Source organism: Scylla paramamosain, chromosome 25, assembly GCF_035594125.1.
Source record: "Scylla paramamosain isolate STU-SP2022 chromosome 25, ASM3559412v1, whole genome shotgun sequence".
Lineage (NCBI taxonomy): Eukaryota > Metazoa > Arthropoda > Malacostraca > Decapoda > Portunidae > Scylla > Scylla paramamosain.
The window spans coordinates 11,458,949-11,485,892 of NC_087175.1; the positions used below are offsets into that span (position 1 = coordinate 11,458,949).

General features: G+C 39.2%; 1 protein-coding gene and 1 long non-coding RNA gene across 5 annotated transcripts in view; one reads left to right on the top strand and one right to left on the bottom strand.

Annotated features, from left to right (window-relative positions):
- LOC135113204 (protein DDI1 homolog 2-like) overlaps positions 1 to 26,944 on the top strand; it is a 123,891-nt gene that overhangs the window by 88,211 nt on the left and 8,736 nt on the right. For 3 of the 4 annotated variants that reach the window (XM_064028342.1, XM_064028344.1, XM_064028343.1), the window contains 2 exons: positions 1,926 to 2,139; positions 16,510 to 20,923. In XM_064028342.1, coding sequence (XP_063884412.1) covers positions 1,926 to 2,139; positions 16,510 to 16,790 — 495 coding nt within the window. In that variant the 3' untranslated portion in view covers positions 16,791 to 20,923. Of the gene's footprint in view, positions 1 to 1,925; positions 2,140 to 16,509; positions 20,924 to 26,944 lie in introns of those variants that run through there. The other variant, XM_064028345.1, reaches the window with a different exon arrangement.
- The window catches only part of LOC135113205 (uncharacterized), a 36,055-nt gene continuing 13,094 nt past the window's right edge, over positions 3,984 to 26,944 (bottom strand). The window contains exon 3 of the long non-coding RNA XR_010274751.1: positions 3,984 to 4,107. This is a non-coding gene — a long non-coding RNA (uncharacterized LOC135113205). The remainder of the gene's footprint in view (positions 4,108 to 26,944) is intronic.

Sequence of the window (26,944 nt, forward strand, 5' to 3'; positions counted from 1 at the left end):
CACAGAGCCAGTTGATTTTTTATTGGTTCAGAGAGGAGGACCCGTGACTAATGCAGTCATGAATAAATATACACAAATTTATCATAAATACCTCATTGTGATAATTTTTCAGTTGCAGTACAACCTTTCCTTTCTTAAGTCATAATATACTTATATTTTAAACACTTAAGGTGTACATACACCTTATCCCATAAAGTAACATTTTTCATATATAACCTGAAACAAAAAAAACTGTGTTCATCAGCCATGGCACCAATGCGAAGTAAAACTGCTCAGGTGTGGAACTACATGAAGCAGACATTGTCTGATCTTGTCACATGCTTGGTTTGCGAAGATGTATTGAAATACTGTGGGCTTCCCAGAGTTGCCTCACACGGGGACTTGCTTAGGCACATACCGTTGAATCCAGCATTTGGTACTTGCCTCATGCTCTCCAGCAGATTCCTTGCAGGATGCAGGAGTTGGTTCGTGGACTCACCTCACACAGCACTACACTAAGTTGTCAAGGCTTGGTCTGGTGCTCATCGCACAGTTTCCACCCAGTTACCCAAGGAGAGCGGGACTCAGTTACAGAACTGAGTCCAGCAAGTCCGCCAGCCTTAGGACACAGATTTGCAAGTACTCATGTTATAAAGCCCTGCCCACCTCTTTTGGAAGATTTAGGTTGTGCAACAGCACCTCCATGATGCAGTCAAGTTTATAGTTTCGATTTGGAGTCTGATATGCTCTTTTGTTTTTCTCAAGTATCACTCAGTTTTCCTTGTACTATTTTTTCCTCCAAAGCTGTAAATTTTTTTTTTGTCTTTTTTTTGTTATTGTAAAAAAAACTCTGTACATGGTCTTTGTAATTTATCCATGTGTCTTATCTAGTATTCATCTCTTCACTGATATTATTACCAGTCCATTTTCTCTTTCCACATATTCCTCCCTCCTGCATCCCCCAGACTTTACATCTGGGTTCTGTTGATGCATCAGGGCTAGGAATGTGCATGAAAGACTTTACTTTTGGAACTGTTACCCTTTCCCAACATCTGACCATAACTAGAACTTTTAACCCATGCACCCTCAGCTGCACACATTACCACTGAACCACAGTAGCCCCTCCACATTCTAATGGCCCTCTGCAAGTAACAAAAAAAAAATCCTTATCACACTATACTATGTCATAATGCTATTTGCTCACATCTAATTTTAATATGTAGCAGTATAAATTATATTATAATTGCTATTATTGCATATCATTAAATTTGTAGGTAAACTTTATATACTATAGTTGCTTAATACATAATGATGTGTAATGGTTATTGCATCTGGTATGTCTAATTAGCCTAGTACAGTGGCTTGAGGTTACAGTCAGTGGTACAAGTGCTGGCTGGCTAGCCTTTCAGACTTCATTCATATGACTTGGTTGTTGACAGTTATGGTCAGTTGATGTCTTGTGGTCACAGAGTTTGCATGGTGATGTTCAATAGATTAATCAATAGATTAATTACTATGCATACTCACATTTAAGGCAATATGAAACCCTCATCATGCATTAACTATTTAATGTGGCCCTATCACCCAAAAAAGTTGCACACCACTGTTCTAGTCAATGATGCTATGAAAATTACTACCTCAGCATAATTTTTTTTGTCAACACTATGGTAGTTTATAATGCCGTTCCTTTAATAGGTAGTTTACAAACATTTCTCTTTAGATTTATGATATTCACTGTTTAAGCTTTAAAATGGTATATAATTTGTATAGTTTTGAGCAGTTCTCATTTCGTCTCAAGGGTTTTAGCATGTTCATGGAATGACTCAAGAAGCTTAGCTCCTTGATTGGCATAGCCTACATTGTCTGTCATCACATAAAAATACACTAGTCACTATTTTTTGTCATACATTCTCTCTAACCTCACACTACTCCTTTATATATTTCAGATGTCCATTGATCTCAAGAATAACCAGCTACACATTGGCACCACAGGCACCTCCACTGCATTCTTAAGTGAAAGTGAGCTTCCAGACTGTGGGAGACTGACACGGCTCAATGAGGAGGAGGCACGATTGCAGTCTGAGAGGATGGCTGAAGACAGGGCACTAGCTGAGGCTCTTGCTGCCAGTGCTAAGGAAGGTGCTGGGACCTCTGGTGAAGGTATGTGGTAGTACTTCATGTGTTTATGATACACATGGCTTCTTTCTGAGATTCCATTCTTCGTATGTTGATACTTCTTTCTGAGATTCCATTCTTTGTATGTTGAGGCTCCTTTTGTTTTCTTGACAAAGTTTGTTTCCTTGGATATTACGGTCCATCACTCTCATTATGGAGATCTTTACTGCTGCCCCCCTAGTGTCTCACTTCCCTGTAGAATATCATGGAAGCACTGAGAGATTGATCCAATCTTGAGAAATCCAACGTATTATCAGTTGCGTTCTAACTAACCACCAGTACACCAGTGGATTTTGACCAGCCTTGACCATCCTTTCATTGCCTGTACTGTTACATTCCAGAAATAAAGATAACTGCCTGTTAACATACAATGTTTTTACAGATCACTCACCTTACTCAACTTACCAAACAAAGCATTCATTTTGATAAGGAAGCAAGTGACCTGTGAAAATAACAGCTATACACAAATAATTAGTAACTCTGCAAGGTGTATATTTCTTCCAGTTGTCATGAGGCTTTTTTTTTTTTTTTTTTTTTTTTTTTTTTTTTTTTTTTTTTTTAGGAAGGACACTGGCCAAGGGCAACAAAAATCCAATAAGAAAAAATGCCCACTGAAATGCCAGTCCCATAAAAGGGTCAAAGCAGTGGTCAAAAATTGATGAATAAGTGTCTTGAAACCTCCCTCTTGAAGGAATTCAAGTCATAGGAAGGTGGAATACAGAAGCAGGCAGGGAGTTCCAGAGTTTACCTGCTGCTACTCTTTATCACAGTCATCCCTTTTGGGATATATGGTATCTTGGTTGACTGATTTAACTGTCTTCATAAGTTCTGCAGCATACTAGAGCCATTTGCTTGAAAACTGAGATCAAAGAAATGATGCATAATCCCAGCTTGGTGTGTTCACAGGGCTGCCTCCAGGTAGATGTCAGTAACTGTCTTGGTGCCAGACTGTCAGTACTCTGATATCTAGTGAACTTGTGAAATCGAGCATTACCATAATCAAGAATCACTGAAGGTGCTGATGTTTTGAAATGCTTTTTTTGAAACTGAAGAAGGTACACTCTTGAATGGAATAGAGATGATTAACTCAGTAAGCTATTAAATCCCCATTTGGCTAAATCAGTTGCTGAGTTGAGGAGAATGCTAGCATTTCACATGTCTTGTAAGAGGTAATTGAAAATGTTGGAGCAAGGGATACTGGAGATTCCCTCATCTACATTCTTATTTCTGCCATGATAGAAATAATGCCTTCTAGCCTTAGGTGTCTCCTTTTAAAAGGGCATGGTACATTATGATAATATATTGTGCCAATTCCCAGTCACATATTTAATAAAAAGAATAAAAATAACAATAAACTAATAATCACTCACTTGCTCTCCAATAAAAAAGCTAAAGAGCAAAGTACTCTTCTCAGTTGACAATGAAGAAAGAAACAACAAAACTGGGTTAAGTAAAAAAAAATGAATAGAAAAATAAATACTTTACTAGCACAAAAAAAAAAAATAAATAAATAAATAAAAAATAAAGCCAGTTAACACCAACAAAAGAAATAAGATATAACTGGCTGAGAAAGATGCCTACCTACTCCAAATCCCTCTCTGGGGTAACACCTAATTAGTTAGAAAAAAAAATACAGATCCCAGGAGTGCTTATCTGTTTTAGGGGTCTGGGTGGTGGTTAAAGGTAGATTGAGGTCCATGCGAGAGGTGTGGATGGCTAACCATCTGAGCACATGGCTTTTTCAGCAGGGATGCCACAGCAGGAGGAGGTGATGGTGTTAAGAGGGGTGAAAGAGTCTGCAGGCACAGCCCTGGCAGCCCTCCACCTACCTTTGTTGTTTTTGTGGCATCATCTTGCATCTCTGGGCTGACCTGGGCCAACCTCATCCCACTGTGTTGTCCTCATGGGCTCACGTCCTTTCCTTTCTTCTCAATCTTTCCTCCCTTGCCACATCTGCAGGAGAGGTAGGGCATCAGCTTGGCTGGTGGCATCATCACCTGGAGTCATCATTCACTACTCATAGGAGTGTAGTTATTCTTGTGGGCCCTTACATAACATGCCTGCCTTCCTTGATGCTTGGAGAGGTTTTTGAAGGGGGTTGATCTTTTCTCCTCATAGCTGGTCAGAGAGAGAGAGAGAGAGAGAGAGAGAGAGAGAGAGAGAGAGAGAGAGAGAGAGAGAGAGAGAGAGAGAGAGTGTAGTGGCGTAGGGTCTGAGGATGGTGTTGGGATTCCTATGCAGTTTGTTTGGCATCTTGTGATTGGCCACCACAATTTTCTGCACTATTTAATTCTTCTAGGATCATCCTTATTATTCTTCCTACATCTAAATCACATCCTTCTCTGCCTGGTTCTGGTATTATTGCCCCATATTCATATTTTACTGAGGTCTTTGGCCAACCTGAAGGAAGTGGTCTGCGGCACAGTTTTCATATCACAGGAAGTGAGTGGAGTGCCTGTGAGAGATTTTCAGGGAGAGTGAATATATAATTCATATATATATATATATATATATATATATATATATATATATATATATATATATATATATATATATATATATATATATATAGGACTAGCTTCACTGAGCCACCTCCTATATGGACTCAGTGCATGGTTCAAATACAGGTGTACAGGGTCCCCTGTGACTCCTGTACCCTTCTCACAACTGTCGTAACTCCAGGTCACACTAATTTGAGGTCACCAGTCTGTTTTACCTACCCACAGACAAGGGGGATGGTCCAAAAAGCACTTAACATCCACAGCTGCAGAGGAATTGACAACCACATCTACGAAAAACAATTAACACATGATAACACATATGATCGAGTTATAATATCCTGCTGGGCTTCCACCAACTTTGGCTGTCCTCCCACTGCCCAACAGAGTGTTATAGCCTCAAGCCAAATAGTATCATTTACTGCTTCCTGGACAACAGGCCTTGTCAGGACCTGGGGAGGGAGTAAAGTTTACTATGCAGCTAATTACTTAGGTCCTCTGTGGCTGAACTGCATCAGTCCGCAGTAGCATTTAAGACAAAGCAGGTTACTAACAAAAGACAAAAAAAAATACTATGCAAGATTGCCCACAAATGCACAGGAGGGTCTGTCACCACTCACTTTGCACAAAACTTAATTTGTACACTTGTACAGCCGAGGAGTCATTTCCTTGGGTGTAGTGTGTAATTCACAACTATACTTACTGGCAGATTACTATGGAGACTCCTATTCTATATAAGTAGGCTAGGGTGTATGGCTGATAATAACTTGCTTATCTCCCTTAAGGCAACTGACCTGGCTACTTAGTATCCCGCCTTAGTATCCAAGCAATGTTAGAGCACGTCTCAGTACATCTGCTCTTTCCAATGACTGGGTAGTGACTGCAGTGGGAAAGTACTCCAACAACCTTCCTGCGCCGCTGCTAAAGGGGGTTGGGTGAGGGCGGGGGATGCGACACACACACACACACACACACACACACACAAACGTACACCCACACCCGCTCCCTGCATAGTCTCTACTTGAATAAAACACTTTACTTTTAAAAAATTCTTCTGATCAAACAAAGGGGGCTAAATGAATAATGATAGTTTCTTTGTCAAGGGTATTTCCTCTGCTGCAAACTATGTGAGACTCAAATTGACTGAACGGAGGGAAATAAGGTAAATTTATCAGGGAAGGAGAGTGCCTGTGTAGAAATTCTTACATTAAGTTGAGGGCAGTGAGCAACCACTCTTCATCGTACAATCTGGAGTCTGTACTCTAGCCCCCCTACTCTCTCTCTCTCTCTCTCTCTCTCTCTCTCTCTCTCTCTCTCTCTCTCTCTCTCTCTCTCTCTCTCTCTCTCTCTCTCTCTCTCTCTCTCTCTCTCTCTCTCTCGTTTATTGTCTTTTCTTTCATCATTCTTACTTTCTTTATTGCATGATCTCAATGTACATTACATGCCCCCTCATAAATGAAAATTTTCAGATGCTATACAAAAGCTTACTAAAATTTTGGGAATATACAAATTCACAATCAACATACAACTAATAAGGTGCAACATCAGGCTTAAACAAAGGGCATATACAAATTACAAAGTATCAAACACTACTAAAGCACTGATATAATTGACTACTATAACAAAAAATAACAGGGCTTCCACTTGGCCCTCCATCTCGAATTGCCGTTTTTTCTTTCTCCTCCTCCTATTTCTCCTCCCAGACCTGTCTGGCACTACGCCAGGACCTGTGGTCTTCACGGCTCCACTGGTGTGCAAGCTTTCTCATGTAGGGCATTTTAGTCATCTCTTTTCTCCAGCAGCTACAGCTGCTCCAACATATCCTGTGACTGGAATTCTTTTCTCCATCTCCATTGTTTCCTTGGTTTTCTGCCTTCGCTACTCCACCAACTCTCACCTCTCCTCTTCTCTTCACTACACACTCTGCTCCATTTGTATCTTCTCCACACTGTACAAACTTCAGAGTCACCATGCATCCTTGCACCATACAATGCACCCACCAGGGACCATAATCTTCTGGAACATCATCAGGGCAGGGCCAGGCAAAATACATCCCGGCCAAACAAAACTCTCAGTCAGGCCTGCACTGCCCACACCACCCCTGCTTTCCTGCTCCTGGCTCCATGGAACCTCCTTGCCACACCCATTAAATTGACAAAATAAAAATACCACTTGGCAACTAAACAATATACTCCTTCCTGGGTGTCACACCACCAAGCCTGTGTCTCACTGTCAGATGCAACACTACTACGCCCTTCGATGACACAGGCATTGCCACAGCGAGCTAACAGCTGCTCCTTTCCAGGACACAGCATACACGGAGCCAAAGAAACACACATGGCTGTCACAAAACAAACCCCAGGCTTCAACATGAGCCTGGCCAACATGCCACTGGGCCAGCCCCACTGGCCCCAGCAACTGCTACAATGTGCAAGCCTCTCTCATCATTTCCAATACCTTGTCACTTAAAAGGAAGCCGACATCCAGCATCACATACTATGCTGCTTGGACCCAGCACCTGACAAGTACTAACAACTTGGCCAAACAAAGCCCACAGTAACACTGAGGGTGCCCTCTGAACAGCAAACAACACACTATGACCAGCAGCCTTACACAGTGCTGCCTCTCAACGTGGCACCATAACACTCACTTCAAATACATCATAACAACTTGCCTCAGAAGGAGAAATTGGGCGAGCAACATCACAAACAATCCCCATACCAGGAGAAACAGCACCAGTCATAACATAACTGAGAGAGGCCACAGACGAGGTCATCAGGCTTGCCAGCCTGACTCACGCAGTTATGCCCAACAAATGTGGTCACACCTGACCACCAAACCTGCACCAAATTCTCCCAAGTCAACCTGACTCCAAAACGGCCAAGCACCAGGCTGCTATGTGCTTCCAGCACCTGTGCCTCCTTAATTGTGGATGGCACATCAAAATGGAGTAACAAACCTCTGTCCTCTCTCCACCAGCTATTCACAATAGTGTTGCTCTCAACACATGCTGCCCAACCCTCTGCTTCCTTGTCATCCACTCCTGCCTTTGCAAGGAGTGGTGCAGCACATACACGAGGGGCAGAACCCTCCCTAACTATACTAACAGCTGTTGCAGCAGCTGCCAGCACAGGTGGCTCACTACGTAAGCAAACACCCACCGTGTCTGGTCCTGGCAGGGGAGCAGGCTGCTCCCTGCCTCCAGTACACCCCGCAGAGGAGGAAACTCCTGCCTCCCCAGCAGAGTCAGGAGTTTCCCTGCCTCTGGCAGCAATCCCTGACACACCAGACACAACTAGCTGGGGCTCAGAGTGAGTACTGGTGCCCACAGCCTCAACACCAGATGACAACTCCGCCTGAGTGCCACTTCCAAGAAGCTCCACAGGGTGAGGCAAGCCATTGAACACACAACTCAAACTCATCACTAGCCTCACCCTTGGCAACACTCTCCACAAAGTCAGATGCTTTCCATGGTGGTTCTAGGCTTTTGCATTCAGCTCCAGCATACTTACTCAAAGGTGAGTCTGACTGTCCTGCCAGCAGCAGGACAGGCCTCTGGGCACTCTGCCCAAATTGCAGCATTAGTACTAACACTGCGCTCATTTTGTGGTGGCCCTGCCTTATTGCAGTCTACCCCTGGAATCACAGATCCCGCGGGCATCCAACACCGGGGTGCTTACCTCGCCTTAGGAAGAGTAACACAAGAAACAGAGACAGCACTCTTGGCAGCCTCCCCATCTGGAACGGCATCCACGGATGGGAGCTGCACCCAAACTTTTCCACCTGCCAGGTCATTCCCCAAAAGGAAATCAACACTGGACACGGGCAGGTCCTTCACTAGTGCCACCCACACCTCTGCGGTCACTAGGGGACATGTCAGCCTAATCTCCGCCTTGGCAAAGCTCTCTGCGGCACCAATTCCCTGGCACCACACAGGCTGACCAGAGGCAACTCATCTCCCAGTCACATTCCTGCACAGTGACTGCTGTGCCACTGTGTCCCTCAAAAACTGTAACAGGAGAGATTGCTCCCCACATAGTCTCTATTTGAATAAAACACTTTACTTTTAAAAAAAATTCTTCTGATCAAACAGAGGGGGCTGAATAAATAGTGATAGTGTTTTTGTCAAAGGCAGTTCTTTTGCTGCAAACTATGTGAGACTCGAATTGACTGAACAGAGGGAAATAAGGTAAATTAATCGGGGGAAGGGAGAGTGTCTGTGTGTGGAAATTCTTACAGTAAGTTAATGGCAGGAAGCGGCCACTCTTCATCATACAGTCTGGAGTCCATACCCTAGCCTGTTCTGCTCTGCTCTCTCTCTCTCTCTCTCTCTCTCTCTCTCTCTCTCTCTCTCTCTCTCTCTCTCTCTCTCTCTCTCTCTCTCTCTCTCTCTCTCTCTCTCTCTCTCTCTCTCTCTCTCTCTCTCTCTCTCTCTCTCTCTCTCTCTCTCTCTCTCTCTCTCTCTCTCTCTCTCTCTCTCTCTCTCTCTCTCTCTCTCTCTCTCTCTCTCTCTCTCTCTCTCCAGTTGACCTCTTGACCTTAGCAGAGGTCATCCCCACTTCCTGAACCACCCAGTGCTGTCTATCTCTGGGACATTTCTGCCCCAGCACTGAGTTATGTACAGTGATACTGCAAGTATGGAATCTCATTCCTTGAGTGATATCACATGGGACGACAGAGACATAAACAAGGTGCAGATTACATCAAGCACAGCATGTGGACCAGCTAAGTGAAACACTTGGGTAACCAGTGACAACATGGAGGACACTGGCTTCACAACTGTAAGAGCAAAGAGGAAAAGGGGCAATAAAGTGAAAAGTGACAGGAGTAATAGTGATAATCAGTGCTCAGACCAGCCTCAAGACATCATGCCCAACCATGTGAATTGCCTTACCTTCCCACAGGGAGTCTTGCTCAAGGACGGCAATATGGCTGGCAGAGGTGGCGAACAGTCATCAGAATCTGTCAGTCCAACCCAGGTTAATGACAAAAAGCATCATCGCAGTTACACGAGACAGGGACACAGTGAGATTCCTCACAGAAATTGGTCACCTGCTCCAAGGAGAGATAATGAAACTGCAAGAAATAATGGAGAGCAAGAAGACCAAGGAAATTATGAAAAGAACTATCTACACTACGAGTATATGTTTCCATGTCATGTAGAATGACACCCATCAACAACTCATGCCGAAAGGAACATGAATCGCACAACATGGCTTTCCAAGAACCAAGTCTTTGCAGTATGGGAGGGAGAGGTGCCAGAAATGCTGACCCTGCTAGGGATGCGACCTTTCAAGATGGAGAAGTTTATGGGGAAACCAACATTTTGTGGGAGATGCCAGAGGTGGGGTCATCGAGTGCAGCAGTGCGACCAGATGGAAAAATGGGGATTCTGTAATGAACCTCACAGCATCAAGATATGCAAAGAGAAATTGCAGCAAGGTGTCCAAACTGCCAGTAGGAACACATTGCCTGGAGCACCAAGTGTCCCCCGAGACTGACCACCCACCTCTTGGGGGATCCAGTACACAAGGCGTCATCTCAAGCAGCACCATCTGCCCTCAATTCAGCTGAATTCCTTGCCCTGCCTATCACATCACACCTCAGTCCCCAGACACCACAGCAGCTCCCCAGTTTACCCCCAATACTGCCCCAAGAGGCAGCAGTCCCTGCCCCCCCCCCCCCAAAGGGGTGAGGTAAATGCAGCAGCAGCAGCCAGCAACAAGGAAGTGTGAGGTAGTAACATATTGGATTGGATATTGGATATCTTTATGGCTGGCAGTTTGGCATCGCAAGACAAGAACAGAATAAACATTATCATTTGTGTGAAACAGAAAATGCTTACACTCTTGAACATTATCTACGTGATTGTGTGCGAATGTCTCACCTAAGACAACAGTGTACTATGACGTAATCCGGTCTTGCTGACCTGGCAGCACACTTTATAAATATATTACCACAGACACTAAAAGAGTGATCTACATTCTGCAAAATAAACTCTTGAAGTATGCTTATGTATGCATGTACGTGTATGTGCGTTGATAAAACTTCTCAGTGTATTGTATAGTTATGTAAAGTGGTCACCATCATTTCTCTAAGTGCCAAGACTAGGCTTGTGCCACTTTTAGTTTCATTCACAAATGTCATGTATGTACTTGTCATTTTGTTGTACTTTCCAATTTGTAAATAAAAGTATTGAATTCTCTCTCTCTCTCTCTCTCTCTCTCTCTCTCTCTCTCTCTCTCTCTCTCTCTCTCTCTCTCTCTCTCTCTCTCTCTCTCTCTCTCTCTCTCTCTCTCTCTCTCTCTCTCTCTCTCTCTCTCTCTCTCTCTCTCTCTCTCTCTCTCTCTCTCTCTCTCTCTCTCTCTCTCTCTCTCTCTCTCTCTCTCTCTCTCTCTCTCACACACACACACACACACACACACACACACACACACACACACACACACACACACACACACACACACACACACGGTTTTAGATGTGATGGTAGTACTGCACAGGTACAGCGCTGCATCACACCAGGTGTGAGGACAAAAGACATACACTTTTAGGGATTTTGGCATCTACTCTCTGACTATTATTCATCAATGATCTAAACCAAACTTCATCTCCTATCCACTCTTATGCTGATGATACCACCCTGCACTTTTCCACATCTTTTTGTAGAGGCCCAACCCTTCAGGAAGTAAACAGCTCATGCAGGAAGCCACAGAACGCCTGACTTCTGATAAGTCTAAAAATTCTGATTGGGGCAGAGCAAACTTAGTATTGTTCAGTGCCTCAGAAACTCAGTTCCTCCATCTATCAACTCAACACAACCTTCCAGACAACTATCCCCTCTTCTTCAAAGACACTCAACTGTCCCCCTCTTCTACACTGAACATCCTCAATCTGTCCTTTACTTATAATCTCAACCAGAAACTTGACATCTCATCTCCAGCTAAAGCAACCGCTTTTTTTCTGACATTTCTATGGGAATTGGCATTAAGTAGGCCTTTCTTTCTATTAAAAATTTTGTTGCCCTTGGCCACTGGTCCTCATACACACATACATATGAGGGAGTAGAGGAGATGGACCGGAGCGACTTAATGGTCTGGGATACACGGGACACTAGAGGACATGGAAAGAGGCTGAAGAGGAGTGCTTGTAGAAGAGATGTCAAAAAGTATAGTTTCCCATATATAAGTATTGATGTATGGAACAGTATGGATGAGGAGATAGTAAATGCAGAAAGTATACATGGATTCAAGGCTAAGTTGGACATTAAAAGATATGGAGATCGGACAGCACGAGCATAGCTCTTTTCCTATAAAGCACAACTAGGTAAATACACACACACACACACACACACACACACACTACAATTTTTATTCCATAACTTTATGATGAAACAAAATTTTTTTCCACAAACATCCTTGTAAAACAGGGATGCATTTTATGCAGAGGTGCATCTAATACAGTGGCAAATACAATATATATATATATATATATATATATATATATATATATATATATATATATATATATATATATATATATATATATATATATATATATATATATATATATATATATATATATATATATATATATATATATATATATATGCTATGTATCATGGAAATTAGCTTAGAGTGGCCTGTGTGAGACTGTTTATTTCACACCAACCAATGAGATATGTGTGTGGCATTTAAGCTCAGCAAGTCAAGTGAAAGGCTGTAAGTTGAGTTCCAGGAGCATAGTTAAACCAAGCTGAAATTTCCTTAAGGGGGGCACTTGGCAGAAGACATGAAAAGTCTCAAAATTTGGGCTATTTTCAGTATCCGTGGATCTTTGTAGCTTAACATTCCTCCTATGTGTTTCTGAAATCTCGTTGTCATATGGCAAATGTTTTTTTTTTTTTTTTTTTTTTTTGTTGATTTTTTTTTTTCAGTGAAGGTGAAATAGATATTGCTGACAATGAAGTCTACATTACCTCAGCTAAGGATACAAGTGCAAAGATAAAGTAGCTCTGGTAGTGAAGGTGAAATAGATACATTTCACAAATAGGCACATTTTCACATTTAGGTTTGAAAGGCACCGTCCAGCTGATTGATATCTAAAAAATTAAACACAAAAATCTATGGTAGTAATACTAACAAAATGCCCATAATACACAATAATGAACAATTTATGACCTGCCAGAAATTGGTGTACAGTTTGTATGACAAATTGGAAGGATGGTGACATAATGCCATCTCATAGTTCAATGAAATTTCATGTTTCATTGAATAAGATTCATAAAAAAAAAAAAAAAAATTTACAAGGATTGACTAACGACTGAAGTCTATTGAGAAAGTGCTTTCATGGTATAATTCAAGACCCCAATGAGTCCCTGCACCAAATAGTATGGACTTTATGCCTCAGTTAAAAGTGTTGGGAAACCAATTCTTGACTTTGCTGTTCCCCCAGCCAGCTTTATTTTTCATATATTATATGTGGCAGGTAATTTATATAAAATGAGCATGGACTCCCAATTCATGCCAAAATGCTAAATGCTCTAAGAGGGTGGGATAGAATAAGGGAGAGGGAAAAACCTGTTCAACCATGCAAAAAGAGGAAAATCATTGTTGATACAAGTTATCTTTTTTTTTTTTTATGTAGGAATGACACTGGCCAAGGGCAACAAAAATTCAATAAAAAAAAATGCCCACTGAAATGCCAGTTCCATAAAAGGGTAAAGCAGTAGTCAAAAATTGATGGATAAGTGTCTTGAAACCTCCCTCTTGAAGGAATTCAAGTCATAGGAAGGTGGAAATACAGAAGCAGGCAGGGAGTTCCAGAGTTTACCAGAGAAAGGGATGAATGATTGAGAATACTGGTTAACTCTTGCGTTAGAGAGGTCGACAGAATAGGGGTGAGAGGAAGAAGAAAGTCTTGTGCAGCGAGGCTGTGGGAGGAGGGGAGGCATGCAGTTAGCAAGATCAGAAGAGCAGTTAGCATGAAAATAGCGGTAGAAGACGGCTAGAGATGCAACATTGCAGCGGTGAGAGAGAGGCTGAAGACAGTCAGTTAGAGGAGAGGAGTTGATGAGACGAAAAGCTTTTGATTCCACCCTGTCTAGAAGAGCAGTATGAGTAGAATCCCCCCTGGACATGTGAAGCATACTCCATACATGGACGGATAAGGCCCTTGTACAGAGTTAGCACCTGGAGGGGTGAGAAAAATTGGCGGAGATGTCTCAGAACACCTAACTTCATAGAAGCTGTTTTAGCTAGAGATGAGATGTGAAATTTCCAGTTCAGATTATAAGTAAAGGACAGACTGAGGATGTTCAGTGTAGAAGAGGGGAACAGTTGAGTGTCATTGAAGAAGAGGGGATAGTTGTCTGGAAGGTTGTGTCGAGTTGATAGATGGAGGAATTGAGTTTTTGAGGCATTGAACAATACCAAGTTTGCTCTGCCCCAATCAGAAATTTAAAAAGATCAGAAGTAAAGCGTTCTGTGGCTTCTCTGCGTGAAATGTTTACCTCTTGAAGGGTTGGATGTCTATGAAAAGACGTGGAAAAGTGCAGGGTGGTATCATCAGTGTAGGAGTGGATAGGACAAGAAGTTTGGTTTAGAAGATCATTAATGAATAATAAGAAGAGAGTGGGTGACAGGACAGAACCCTGAGGAACACCACTGATAATAGATTTAGGAGAAGAACAGTGACCATCTACCACAGCAGCAATAGAATGGTCAGAAAGGAAACTTGAGATGAAGTTACAGAGAGAAGGATAGAAGCCATAGGAGGATAGTTTGGAAATCAAAGCTTTGTGCCAGACTCTATCAAAAGCTTTTGATATGTCCAAGGCAACAGCAAAAGTTTCACCAAAATCTCTAAAAAAGGATGACCAAGACTCAGTAAGGAAAGCCAGAATGTCATCAGTAGAGAGGCCTTGACGGAACCCATACTGGCGATCAGATAGAAGGTTGTGAAGTGATAGATGTTTAAGAATCTTCCTGTTGAGGATAGATTAAAAAACTTTTGATAGGCAGGAAATTAAAGCAATGGGACAGTAGTTTGAGGGATTAGAACAATCACCCTTTTTAGGAACAGGCTGAATGTAGGCAAACTTCCAGCAAGAAGGAAAGGTAGATGTTGACAGACAGAGCTGAAGGAATTTGACTAGGCAAGGTGCAAGCATGGCGGCACGGTTTCAGAGAACAATAGGAGGGACCCCATCAGGTCCATAAGCCTTCCGAGGGTTTAAGCCAGCAAGGGCATGGAAAACATCATTGCGAAGAATTTTAATAGGTAGCATGAAGTAGTCAGAGGGTGGAGGAGAGGGAGGAACAAGCCCAGAATCATCCAAGATAGAGTTTTCAGCAAAGGTTTGAGCGAAGAGTTCAGTTTTAGAAATAGATGTGATAGCAGTGGTGCCATCTGGTTGAAATAAAGGAGGGAAAGAAGAAGAAGCAAAGTTATTGGAGATATTTTTGGCTAGTTGCCAGAAGTCATGAGGGGAGTTAAATCTTGAAAGGTTTTGACACTTTCTGTTAATGAAATGGCTGGAGGATTCTAAATTGAAGACTCAGAGATGAGACTGATATTAAATGATTGCTAAAAGAAGGTTTAGTAATAATAATAAACTCAATTTTTTTTATCAGTTACTTAATGTATGGCACATTGCTAAAAGAACAGTCTAGTAATAATAATGATTTTTTTTTTATCAATTACTTAATGTATGGCACATGTGTAAAATCTTTAAAGCTCCGTTTCTCAAAATGTGTTTTTTGTTAGTTGAGTAAGTTTGGATGGAAATAGCTTAGTCATGTATTACTCAAATTTCATTAGGTTATTATCATCATAATCTGTATATAACTGGCTGTATTTTGTTTGAATGGATTTTGAAATGTATGACTGCTTGAATTTTTATTATTTTTTTTTTCTCCTCAGAATACAAGCAAACTTTGTAAAGAAAATGGTTACACTACTTCGAAAATTCACTACATTTTTGTATATTGATATTAAGAAAAGTTTATCTGACAAAATCTAGTTATTGAATCACTCTATGTTACATAAAAGCATTTTCCTTTAAACTTAAAGGCTGATGAGTAGTTTCCCAAAATATTATTGTTTAAGTTTACCATTAAATCTCCACCAGATGAATGTAATATAGTACATAATGCCAATCAATCACTTAAATATCTACACAATTTATGATCCTGCATATTATTTTCATAATATAGCCATAAAAATGCAGTTTGGAGTTTTTGTTTGGGTTTTAGATGACTTGCAGATAGCAAATAGCTAGGACATAAAACTTCAAATATCTCTCTCTCTCTCTCTCTCTCTCTCTCTCTCATTCTAGAAGTATCCCTGAAGTGTTGGGGGGGGATCACAGCAGAAGAGCCTCTAAACATTTCCTCTTTTTTGTTCAAGTAATCATTCCTTACTAACACTTCTGTCAGACTTCTACTCCTGTACACTATCTTTCCTTCCTCCTGAGTAGCATTAGTACCTTCACCTACATTTCTTTACAGAATTGCCTTTTCATCCTTTCAGTGTGTTCATACCACAAGCAGCAGAAATAATAGAAAGTGGTGGGGTTCCCCTTGCTTTTTTTATGAAACCTATGAAATACAATAACAGTATCCTTTTAGTCCAGTAGTGAAGTGTGCCACATGGGGATTAATTGTCCATTATAGTTGATCTTTACTAAATCTATTTTATCACACACAGGAATAATCTTCCTTTCAGTTTTCAAAGAGCATTTAAATCATGCAGGTTTGTAAAAATGATTGCACATGTAACTATGCTAGTTATCAACTAAAATTATGTAGAGAAATATATGTTAATAGAATTTCTTCCTCTTTCTTTGACTGGGTAGGCACGGAGGCAGGCAACCAGGATCCAAACACAAATAAAGGAGAAAGTGCAAAAGAAAACACCAAAGAAGAAGCTGCCACTTCCACTGCAGCTACCTCACCATCACCACAGTTACAGGCCGCCAACCCTGACCCTCCTATGGATAACTTTTCTGAGTCAGATGTGCAGGAAATAATTGGCCTTGGGTTTAGTCGGTCACAGGCTGTGGAGGAATTACGGCGGCAGAATGGGAACAAAACACAAGCAATGGCTGCCCTATTTGTTAAGTCCCTTAAAATGTAGGTGGGTCTTTCAGCTTTTATGTACATTTTTTAAGGTGATGCTGATGGGAAAAGGCTTTTATATTTTAAAGAGGGTATGGGGAATTGGGAAAGACACTTATCTTGAAACTTTAGGCCAAGGAGGGCAAATAAGTATGTACAAATTGGGTCCATTGAAACATCATTTCCCATTGAATTGAAATAGATTATGAAGAAAGAAAAGAATAGTAATAATATCTTCACTCTATTGTCAGGCAAGAAAAGCCAAGCCATGCTGAGAAAAGAAACTTCTGTAGCAGTCTAAGTAATCTAAGTTTTGACAGATAAGTTGTATAATGTCTAGGTTGGACATTGAAATGATATTTGTGGTGTGTTTACATTGACAATTTTATACCTATTGGTATTTAGGTGTAGCGATTGGATGCCAGTAGAATTGGTGAACTATATTCTCATGTGGTTCATAATAATGCAAGACAATCCCAACTGATCACTTGATTTTCTTATTCATTAACATTGTAGTAATTATCCTGAATTACTATGATCTTTTGGTTATCTCATTTCCTGTCATTCTTTTCTATAAGTTCAAACCACTATAAGATGCTACATTTGACATCTTTCACCACTACACATGTTCATTACTTTTATCATCCATCCTTAGCACACGTCAAACTTTTCATGTACGAGGAATATAGTTTGAAGGAATGGATATCTGATATAAATGGAAAGATGTTAAATAATATAATATTTTTTAGTATTTGTTATATTTTTGAATAATAAGACTAATTACTCTTGTTCATTTTATGAATCAAATGCTTTTGAATGGAAATTTATATACTGTTGGTACAAAAGAAAGAGAAGGCTTTGAGATAAAGTATTAAAATTACAGGATGGTGGTGTAAACTGAAATGAGCAGGTACAAGGTTTGAAAAATCAAATGAAAGCCTAAAGTACAGATTCTGATACAAGCACATAACAAACTAACACACTAATTATCATTGCATTATGGAAATATGACTCGTGCCATAAACTTGTTTCCTGCATGATCAAACTTGTCACAGTTTGTCTGGCAGTGTCAAGGTGGGAACTGGCATCTCATTCTTAATAGCCCTGCATCTACCACCAGAACATTTAGTCAGGATTGAGCAGCCACAATGACAATACAGCAATCAGCTCCATTCCACCAGTGCTTTGTTTCTTTTTTTATTCCTTGCCATTTATTAGCTAAAATGGTTTCCTGCTTGATGTTTTCTACTGTACTTTTTATACAGTAGCATTTGCTAAATAATGTTCTGGATACTCTTGATATTTATAATTGAGAAATGGTTTATGCTTGCAGTGTTGCAAATCCCAAGCAGTTTGAGGATTTGTATCTGCAATACTTAGTGATAACTAATAACATGTTGAAGATACTTCCTTATTCCCTATTCAGTATCAGACTGTCCCATTAATTTTGCCCTTTGAAGGGATGCAGTTATGGTAACACTGACATTGGACTGATACTCCCATCCAATGACTGATGTAAACATTCCAGCCCTCATTTAATTATACCAAATATTGAAACTCACTTCTAAGATAATACATTTTATAAATAAAAAATTATCTGGCTCCTTACAAGTAAATAATGGTTTTAGTGAGAATACAGAGTTAATTGGTAGTGCATCATAGATGGAAAGTAATAAATCAAGTATAATAATAGACTCAGCTTCTATTTTTTAGGTATATTATAAATGATCTTGAAAATATGTTTGTAAAGTTCCAAATTGTGCCATAATGTTATAAAACTACAAAAAAGCCATAAACTCACCTCTCTTGTCTTGGAGGTGCAATTCTTGGTGTAATTTAGACGACACCACACTTCACATAGTGGTACAGATATGACTGCCCTTTGACAATCATTATTAGTAATTATATTTTATGTAACACATAAGTGATATAGACAAACCAGAAAAAAGCATGTACGATATTAGCATCACAACATTCAAGTGAATCACCACTTCTTATCTGATCAATCCCCATAGCAGTGGAACATGCATGACTGAAAATATAGACATAGCATATTAATACAAAAGGCTGTAATACAAACATTCTAGAGTAAATACAACTGTTGGTAAATGCCACCAAATGAAAACCTCAGTTTTTGTATGATAGTTTTTCAACTGCCTTGTTCCTCTTCTGTAAACTAAGATCAAGAGAAAAGTATTAAGAATTTTTTAGCTCTTATCATCCCTAAATTTAGTTGAGCCTGAGTAAGCCATCATTATCAGAATTTAATTTAATATCCTCTTTTTTTTCCGTATGGAGTTGGACAGTCATGTGTTTCCTCATCCACATGTTCTTCTCTGACAGGGAGTAGATTTGTTTCAGAATGAACTCCCTCTAAGGAGGCTGAAGACCAAGGCTATGAAGGTCCCCTTCCCCAAGGCTGACTGCACCATGTGATGCAAATACACTGCATGGGTGCATCTCATGGTGATCAGTGGGGTTGTCACATCCCTATGCAAATGAGTGAGAAGAGACATTGTAATATGGACAGTCTTCATGTATGCCTCAGCCATTCATTCATACCATGGGCTGGTTGCACAAAAGTTTAGTGCCTTACATTAATAAGGATCCCTCACATTGCTTGAGGCCAGTTCTCAAACCTCATCTGTTTTTTTCCAAAATATAGAATAACAGGACCTTATCATGGGTTGCTTAGCATCACCCTTTAAAGTCAACCACAGTGAACCATATTTGCACAAAACCTTCTGCTAACCACTATTCAAAGTATTCATGAGAGAAATGCCTTGATTTTTTTTCTAATAAGACAAAAAAAATTGTGAAGTATGTGCCAAGAGTTCTAGTAGTAATCATAGCAATATCAAATTTGTCTATAACATCATAAAATTAAAAGGGTCTATGCCAAGTAATATGTCACTGGATGATATGGTCATGATGGTTGGTTTAACAAGTTGATATATTGATGGTGAGGGTGTCTTTAAAGGTCCTGCCATCCCTTACTAACTCTTAAACTGAAAGAGTATCATTAAAAGTTATAATTCTGTGAAGTGAAACATGATAGTAGTACTTAATATACCATTAAATTCATTTGGATAATATATATATATATATATATATATATATATATATATATATATATATATATATATATATATATATATATATATATATATATATATATGACTAGGATGTAAATAATGAAGAAATCAGCTGACAATCAAGAATCCAAGATTTGTATGCTGAAGTGTTATGATTCAGTGACACTATATTTAATATTAATGCCACAAGACTGAATGTTTAAATGATACAGCTACATTAAGATCTATAGTGTGAGAGTATATTTCAAAGGAAACATGTAGTTGCCTATTGCACTTGAAATACACCATAATACACACTTCTCAATAGCAAAAGGCAGGGTTACTAAACTGTTTTAATATGTTACCTACTGTAATAATTTAGATTATCTGTAATATTCAACAAATATCTGATAAGATTTACAGTTTACATTAAATCATTATTAGGGTATTTGATTTAAAGCAAAGATGTTGAATTCTAAATTTACATGCTAGCAAAAGTATAAGTAATTTGTATTAATCCTCAAATACAATTAGCATTCCAAGTATTGACTGAGTAAAATTGCAAATATGTATTCAACTAAGTTTCTGATGTGGGCAGGAGCAATCAGAGACTCTCCAGCTTAATGAATTTGAACAAACATGTATCAGAATAGAAAGACAAATACCTACTAAAGGCAGCTGTAAAGGTCTCTAAAGTCATTGAATAAAGTATAAGATAACATCTGTTGTTCAATGGGCTGCATTACTGCTGTCAGCTAAATATATAAACACAGGTATAATTGTGTTTGATAGGGATTGGCACATGTAGGCATACTGGTTCCTTGCAGCTTACCTTATGTTCGTAAGTTTGTAACAAAATCTGTCAATGTAAATGCACCACATTTCACAGGTTTTATGGCTGTAATAACATTTAGGCTAAAGAGAGGAATATAATGTATGTAATATGAAGACTTGAATTGTACAAATTGAGAACATTTAACTAAACACAAGCATAGGTGAAGGAGATTTTAATGATTTGGTGTCACTGTGTTTTCCATTGAACTATGACAGAAAATAAATAAAAAAGGAGTAAAGAAAAGGAAGCAGTTTGCACCACCTCAAGTGACTACATTTGGAAAGTGCATAGTTCCACATAGGTGGAAGTATGTGGATTTCATAACTAGACTGAAACATTTTTCAACAATCATAATTGCTTGTTTCACTTATGGTTAGCTGCAATACTGGGAAAGGAGTTTATAATAATAGTGTGTTGCAAGAACAAGGAGGGATCAGAACAGTGATGTTTGTATTCCTACAAGATAAGGAAAAAATTTAAAGGACAAATTTTTCCTATGAAAATCTTTTTCCCTCTAATTTTATTTTTTGCCTTTAAATGTCTATTATCTATAATTTTTTGGGTTTAAGGATGATAGTTAAAAATAAGAAGAAAGAAGGCATATGCTGCATTTCAATGCTGGGTTTTGATGTGGAGCAATGTGGAGTGTGCTGGGAATACATGAGTGGCAATGTGTGACAAGGGACCTAGTGCTAAGGATCCCAGAATGGGGTTCATGGTGTAATCAGCTATATGATTTTTCTGTTATCCTAACAACAGCAGTAATGTGAGCATAGCTGAATCATGCATGCTGCTGACATTCAAAGATCAGAGTAGTGCATAAGTTGCAAACCATACTGTTGCCATCTTTGTCTCATTTGATAAATATCACATTTGTATAGGTAGCCAATGATGCCTTGGGTTAGTTGAAAAACTAAACATTAGTATTGTATATACATCCATTATCCAATGATTATTGCACACGTAAGAAATTTTCATAACTAGTAGTGTAAAATTTGACATATGAGGGATTAGGATGGATTCAATGGGCAGCCTAAATCTCCATATAGCAATGTCACCATTATTAATGATTTATCATCATTTATTATAGTAAGCTATGTTTTTTAATTTCTCAAGTGTGTAATAATCTTTGAATACAGTATCTTCTTGAGTTTCCTCCATGCTTTCTTACTTAAGAACCTAAGAAAATAAGGGAAGCTGTAAGAAGCCATCAGGTCTACACATGGCCGTCCCAGTATGAAATACACCCATCATCCCTATCCATAAATTTGTCTAATCTTTTAATGCTTCCTAATGACTCAGCACTAGTAACCTGAGTATTGAGTCCATTCCATTGATCTACCACTATTTGAGAACCAATTCCTTGCTCTCTTTCTTAAACCTAACTTTTTCAAGCTTGAACCAATTATTTCTTGTTCTATTCTAATTACTGATCCTGAGAATTTTATTGCTTCATCCTTGTTATTTCCTTTCCACCACTTAACCACTAAAGGATAGGGACATTCCTCATGGACATCCTTCCCAGCCTGCCTAGTTTTGACAATTCAGCAAAAATAGGTAATTTTCTATCACCAATTTCTCAACTCTACCTTGACCAGTTGCTTAAAATGCAGTAGCATCACACTTATCAATCTTTCCTCTCCAATCTCCTGCAGGCCTGAACTCTCTAGGTGATGGGGTTTCTCTGTAGTGAAGTGGTGAAGTGAAGTAACTTCCAGTGCTTTCTCAGCCTGGGGCTGGTTCCCCAGATGAGGGTCCACAAGCCTCCTTCATCAGCTTCCCTCACCAGTATTTCTCAGTTACTCATTCACATGAACACCTAAATCTATCATTTTGTAGACACACTAAAGGAAATAGTATTGCTGTCTGTCACTTATAACACCGAAGAAAAATATTTAATTGTCACGGCTGGGAGGATGTGCATGAGTGAAACACAGTCTACTGTTGTTTTATTTTTTCTCCAGTAAAACCACTTTCGAGACTTAAGAGAGTAACTTCTAATTCTCTCCCTATAGTATTTTCACTAAGAGGTTGTTTTGGAGAAAATTTACCTTTATGTGAAGTGGAAGTCGCTGGCTACTTATCAATGTCCAAGGAATCAGAGGAAGAGGAATTATTATTTTCCCCTGTAGCCATCACTATGGTTCCCAGGACACTGAGGCTTAGAGGGAGACATCATTGTGAGGGAAGGATGTTCATAGGCCCAAAAATTCTTGCAGAAATTTGAAATTAAGCCCACAAAACGCAGGTCAGCTATAGATGCCACCCACCCTCTACGTTGTATTAACTACAGATGCCACCCATTCTTTAGGGGTTAAAGATCGCCATCAGGTTCCCTCTTAACCTATTCCTCTCTAAGGAATGTAAATTTAAAAGTGTTAGCCTAGTTTTGTAAGGAATACTCCTCATCCCATGTATCCTTTTAGTCATTCTCCTTTTGTACTAATTCTAATAGACGTATATCCTTCCTGTGATATGGGGACCAGAATTGCACAGCATAATCTAGATGAAGTCTGATCAGCTTCTTTTAAGGGCATAGCATTAAATTCAAGGATGATGAAATTGATGTATTGAAAACACTGAAAACACATACCTATTCATTTCTTCAACATGGTCTAGAACTGTGTGAGTGCGTGTTTTTGTCTTCACATTCAGTGTAATGCAGTGGAATAGCACAGTTACATCTTGTACTGTGCGAATGTGTTTTGTCCTCACATTTGCATGACACAGTGATGCAACACAACCACATCTAGAAATGTGTGAGTGTGTGTTTTGTCCTCACATTCAGTGTGATGTAGTAGAGTGGTGGTGCGGTGCTGCTGCAACATGATGTATGACTGTGGTGGATGGGGCAGTGCCACAGCAGTGAGAGACATCTTATTTGTTTATGAGTGTTTTCACAATGTGGTGGTGCTGTACACAAAAATAAGTATACATGTACATATTTATTTTTACTGTGATGCCAATGGTACGAAGACGTGACCTCCTGTGATGAAAGCAAGAAACTTGATGATACACAGAAATCAGGATAGTAAGAATTTAGGACTCAGCACAAAACTCAAGGATCATGAAACTTGAGAGGATACTATAATGGAAAGGCATGCTAATATTCTAAGTAAGAACTAACTGCAACTTACAAAAATAGTATCTGATATTTACCAAGTAAGACAAAGATAACAACACGGCTGATAAAGTATGCATTACTATGATATAAAAATGTTGGCAGCATGTATGTACAATGTAGTTATGCTCACATTACTGTTATTTCTAAGACTGGAAAAATTCTACAGCTGATGACATTATGACTCCATTTTGTGGTGGTTTACATTTGTCTCCATATCACAATCAGTCATTTACATGGTTTGGAAGCAAGATTAGTAAGTAGGGAAAATATTTTTTCAAAGATACAGAGGCATATTTTGTAGTGGGTGAAGTGAATGAAGAAAACATTCTAATTGTACATTGTAGTGCTGTTCATTTTCTTAAGAAACAGGTAAAAGCAAAAGGTGGTAATAACTTTAGAGTGAATGTGTTTGTGGATGATGCTAAATGGAAGTTGAATTCAATGTTATTTACAGATGACGTTATGGCAATGGCAGAAAATGAAACATCAGTCAGGAACAAAAGTTGAAAGGAAAAATAATCTTTGGGAAGAAGAGTGGTATATAGTTGAATTTAGAATAAGGGCAGAACTCTACAAGAGATGTGAAATCAAAATGAATTAATTAATGAATGGAAGAGGTTGCCAAGTTTGATTTTGTACAAACATGGAAATGTAGAGATAAGAATAATAAAGCATTTAAAAGGTGGGTGATGAGTACAGCAATAAAGAAAGTATAGCTTCATAGCATAAAATTGGTAGTTTGATACATGCAAGGAAGACATGGATGTTGAATGAGGTTCAAAGATCAGGAATGAGGCACTGAAGATGAGATATTTGAGAGGTGTTTATGATATTAATAAGATAGGTGATGAAAGATGTCTCTTGAAAGGTGATGAAACTAATCGTTACTTCAAAGAACCATCTGGATGATAAAATAAAGGAGCATATTGAGAACATGATTTTTGAAGTACAGTGAAATGCTGGTTTTCGAACTTAATTTGTTCCTGAATGCCATTTGAAATCTGAATTGTTCAAAAACAGAAACTATTTTCCCCCATAGGAATCATATAAAATTAATTAATCCCATCCACCTGTCTTAGTGGTTTATGACAGATGCTCCCACTGCTAAGATGGCCACTCCACATCTCCAGCTCAGAAATTATTTATCCATAAAAGGATGTATTCAGTGAACTTAGTGACAAGGAACTCATCAGAAGATACTGTATAGACTATGTATGTATTCTCTTTGTCATGTCATTGATCTGGTGTTGGAAGCCTTACAAGGTGACACAGAGGGAAGCAACCCACTTACTGCCAAAATGAAAGTGATCATAACACTGAGACATCTTGCTGTTGAGAAAAGCTACTGGGAAAATGCAGTTGTGCAGTAGTGATGGTGTTGTGGGAGTCATCAAAGAGAGCCACAGATGGTTCAGGTGATGGGATTACTCCTGAGCTAGCCAAAACTTTTCAGTGGGATCACATTTACCATATTTCAAAGATTAAATTACTGTCTTAAACACTGTGTCTCCTTGAAATATATAAAAATGAAGGAAGTACTTATAGAAACTATGAATTAGTAATAAACGGCAGCTTTTGTTTTGTCTTTTAATATCTGAAATTAAGTAACTCTGTCAAGAAATTAATTATAGTATGGCAACCAAAGCAATTATGAGTTAAAAATTTGTTCAAAAACTGATTAGTTAAAAAGGGAGGCATTCAGCAGCTGAGGTTCCACTGTATGTGAAGTACAGTAAAATCCCTCTCATCTGGCATTCGAGTATCCGGCAGCTTCAAGTATCCGGCACATTTTTCCCCGAGCCTTAAAATCAATAAAAAATCAATGTGTACTCATAAAATCGATAAAAATTCCTGCGCGAGGCATACTTTGTCCCCTCGCCACCAGAGCGCAGTGCTTCGCGCCACCCGCGGCCCACTGCACTGTGTTTACTCAGTGACTCAGTCCCACGTGTGCACTGTTTATCGCCTGACGCCTTCATCATGCCTAAAGTTGTAGAAAAGAGGAAGCGTGTTGTGCTTACACTTAAGCAGCTGATCAGATCAGCTGATCTTTGTTATGGTAAGATGTGTGAATGTAGGGTGGTGATTGTGGTCATAATTTCACTTCTGTTCAAGTATCTGGCAATATTCAAGTATCCGGCATGTCGGCAGTCCCGTTGATGCCGGGTAAGAGGGATTTTACTGTAGTTAATTTTGAGTATCCATATTAAGAAAAACTTCAAGGCCGAAAGAAAATATGAGATTAGGCAAATGTGGAATATATGATTTAAGTATCTTGGTTCAATTATGTGTAAGTATAGAAGATAAAACTAAAGAAAGATGCTAGGAAAGATGCAAGGGTGAAAAGTGATAAGATCTTTTGAACAGATAATAAAAATAAACTTAGCAAGCATGGAAGTAAATAATTTTCAAACTAACCTCTTACAGCTTGTCTTTGTAACTTGATCTCAAGTTTCCTTTCTGAACTTTTTATTGCTAGAGGGTCACTGTTCTTACAAGTTTATTAACAGTGGTGTTCCTCTGTTTCACATTCTTTCTATTATTCATCAGTTATCTAAATCAAACTCACTGTTCTATCTACTCATTTGCTGACACCATTTTGTACTCTTCCACACCTTTTTTAGACCTTCACCCCTTCAAAATCTGAGCAATTCACACACAGAAGATATAAAACCCTTGACTTCTGATCTTTCTAAAATTTCTGATTGGGACAGTACATTCTGTGTTCAAAACCTTAAAAACTTAATTCCTTCTCTTATCAACTCAACATTACCCCTCTTCTTCAATGACACTCAGCTGTCCCCCTCTTGTATACTGAACATTCATAGTCTGTCCTTTACTAATAATAATAACTTGAAACTTCTTACCTCATTTCTCTCTAAAACAGCTTCAATGAAGTCAGGCATTCTAAGTCATCTCTACCACTTTTCTCATCCTCCAAGCCACTAACTTAAGATGGGCTTTATCTGTCCTTGTGTGGGGTATACTATGGAGGATTCCACTCACACAGCTCTCTTGAACAATGTGGAATCGAAAGCACTTGACTTCCTCTCTCATCACCACAAGGTCAGTTTTTTCCTCCCACAGCCTTGCTACAGAAATACTTTCTATATTTTCTCATCCCTACTCAGTATGTCTCC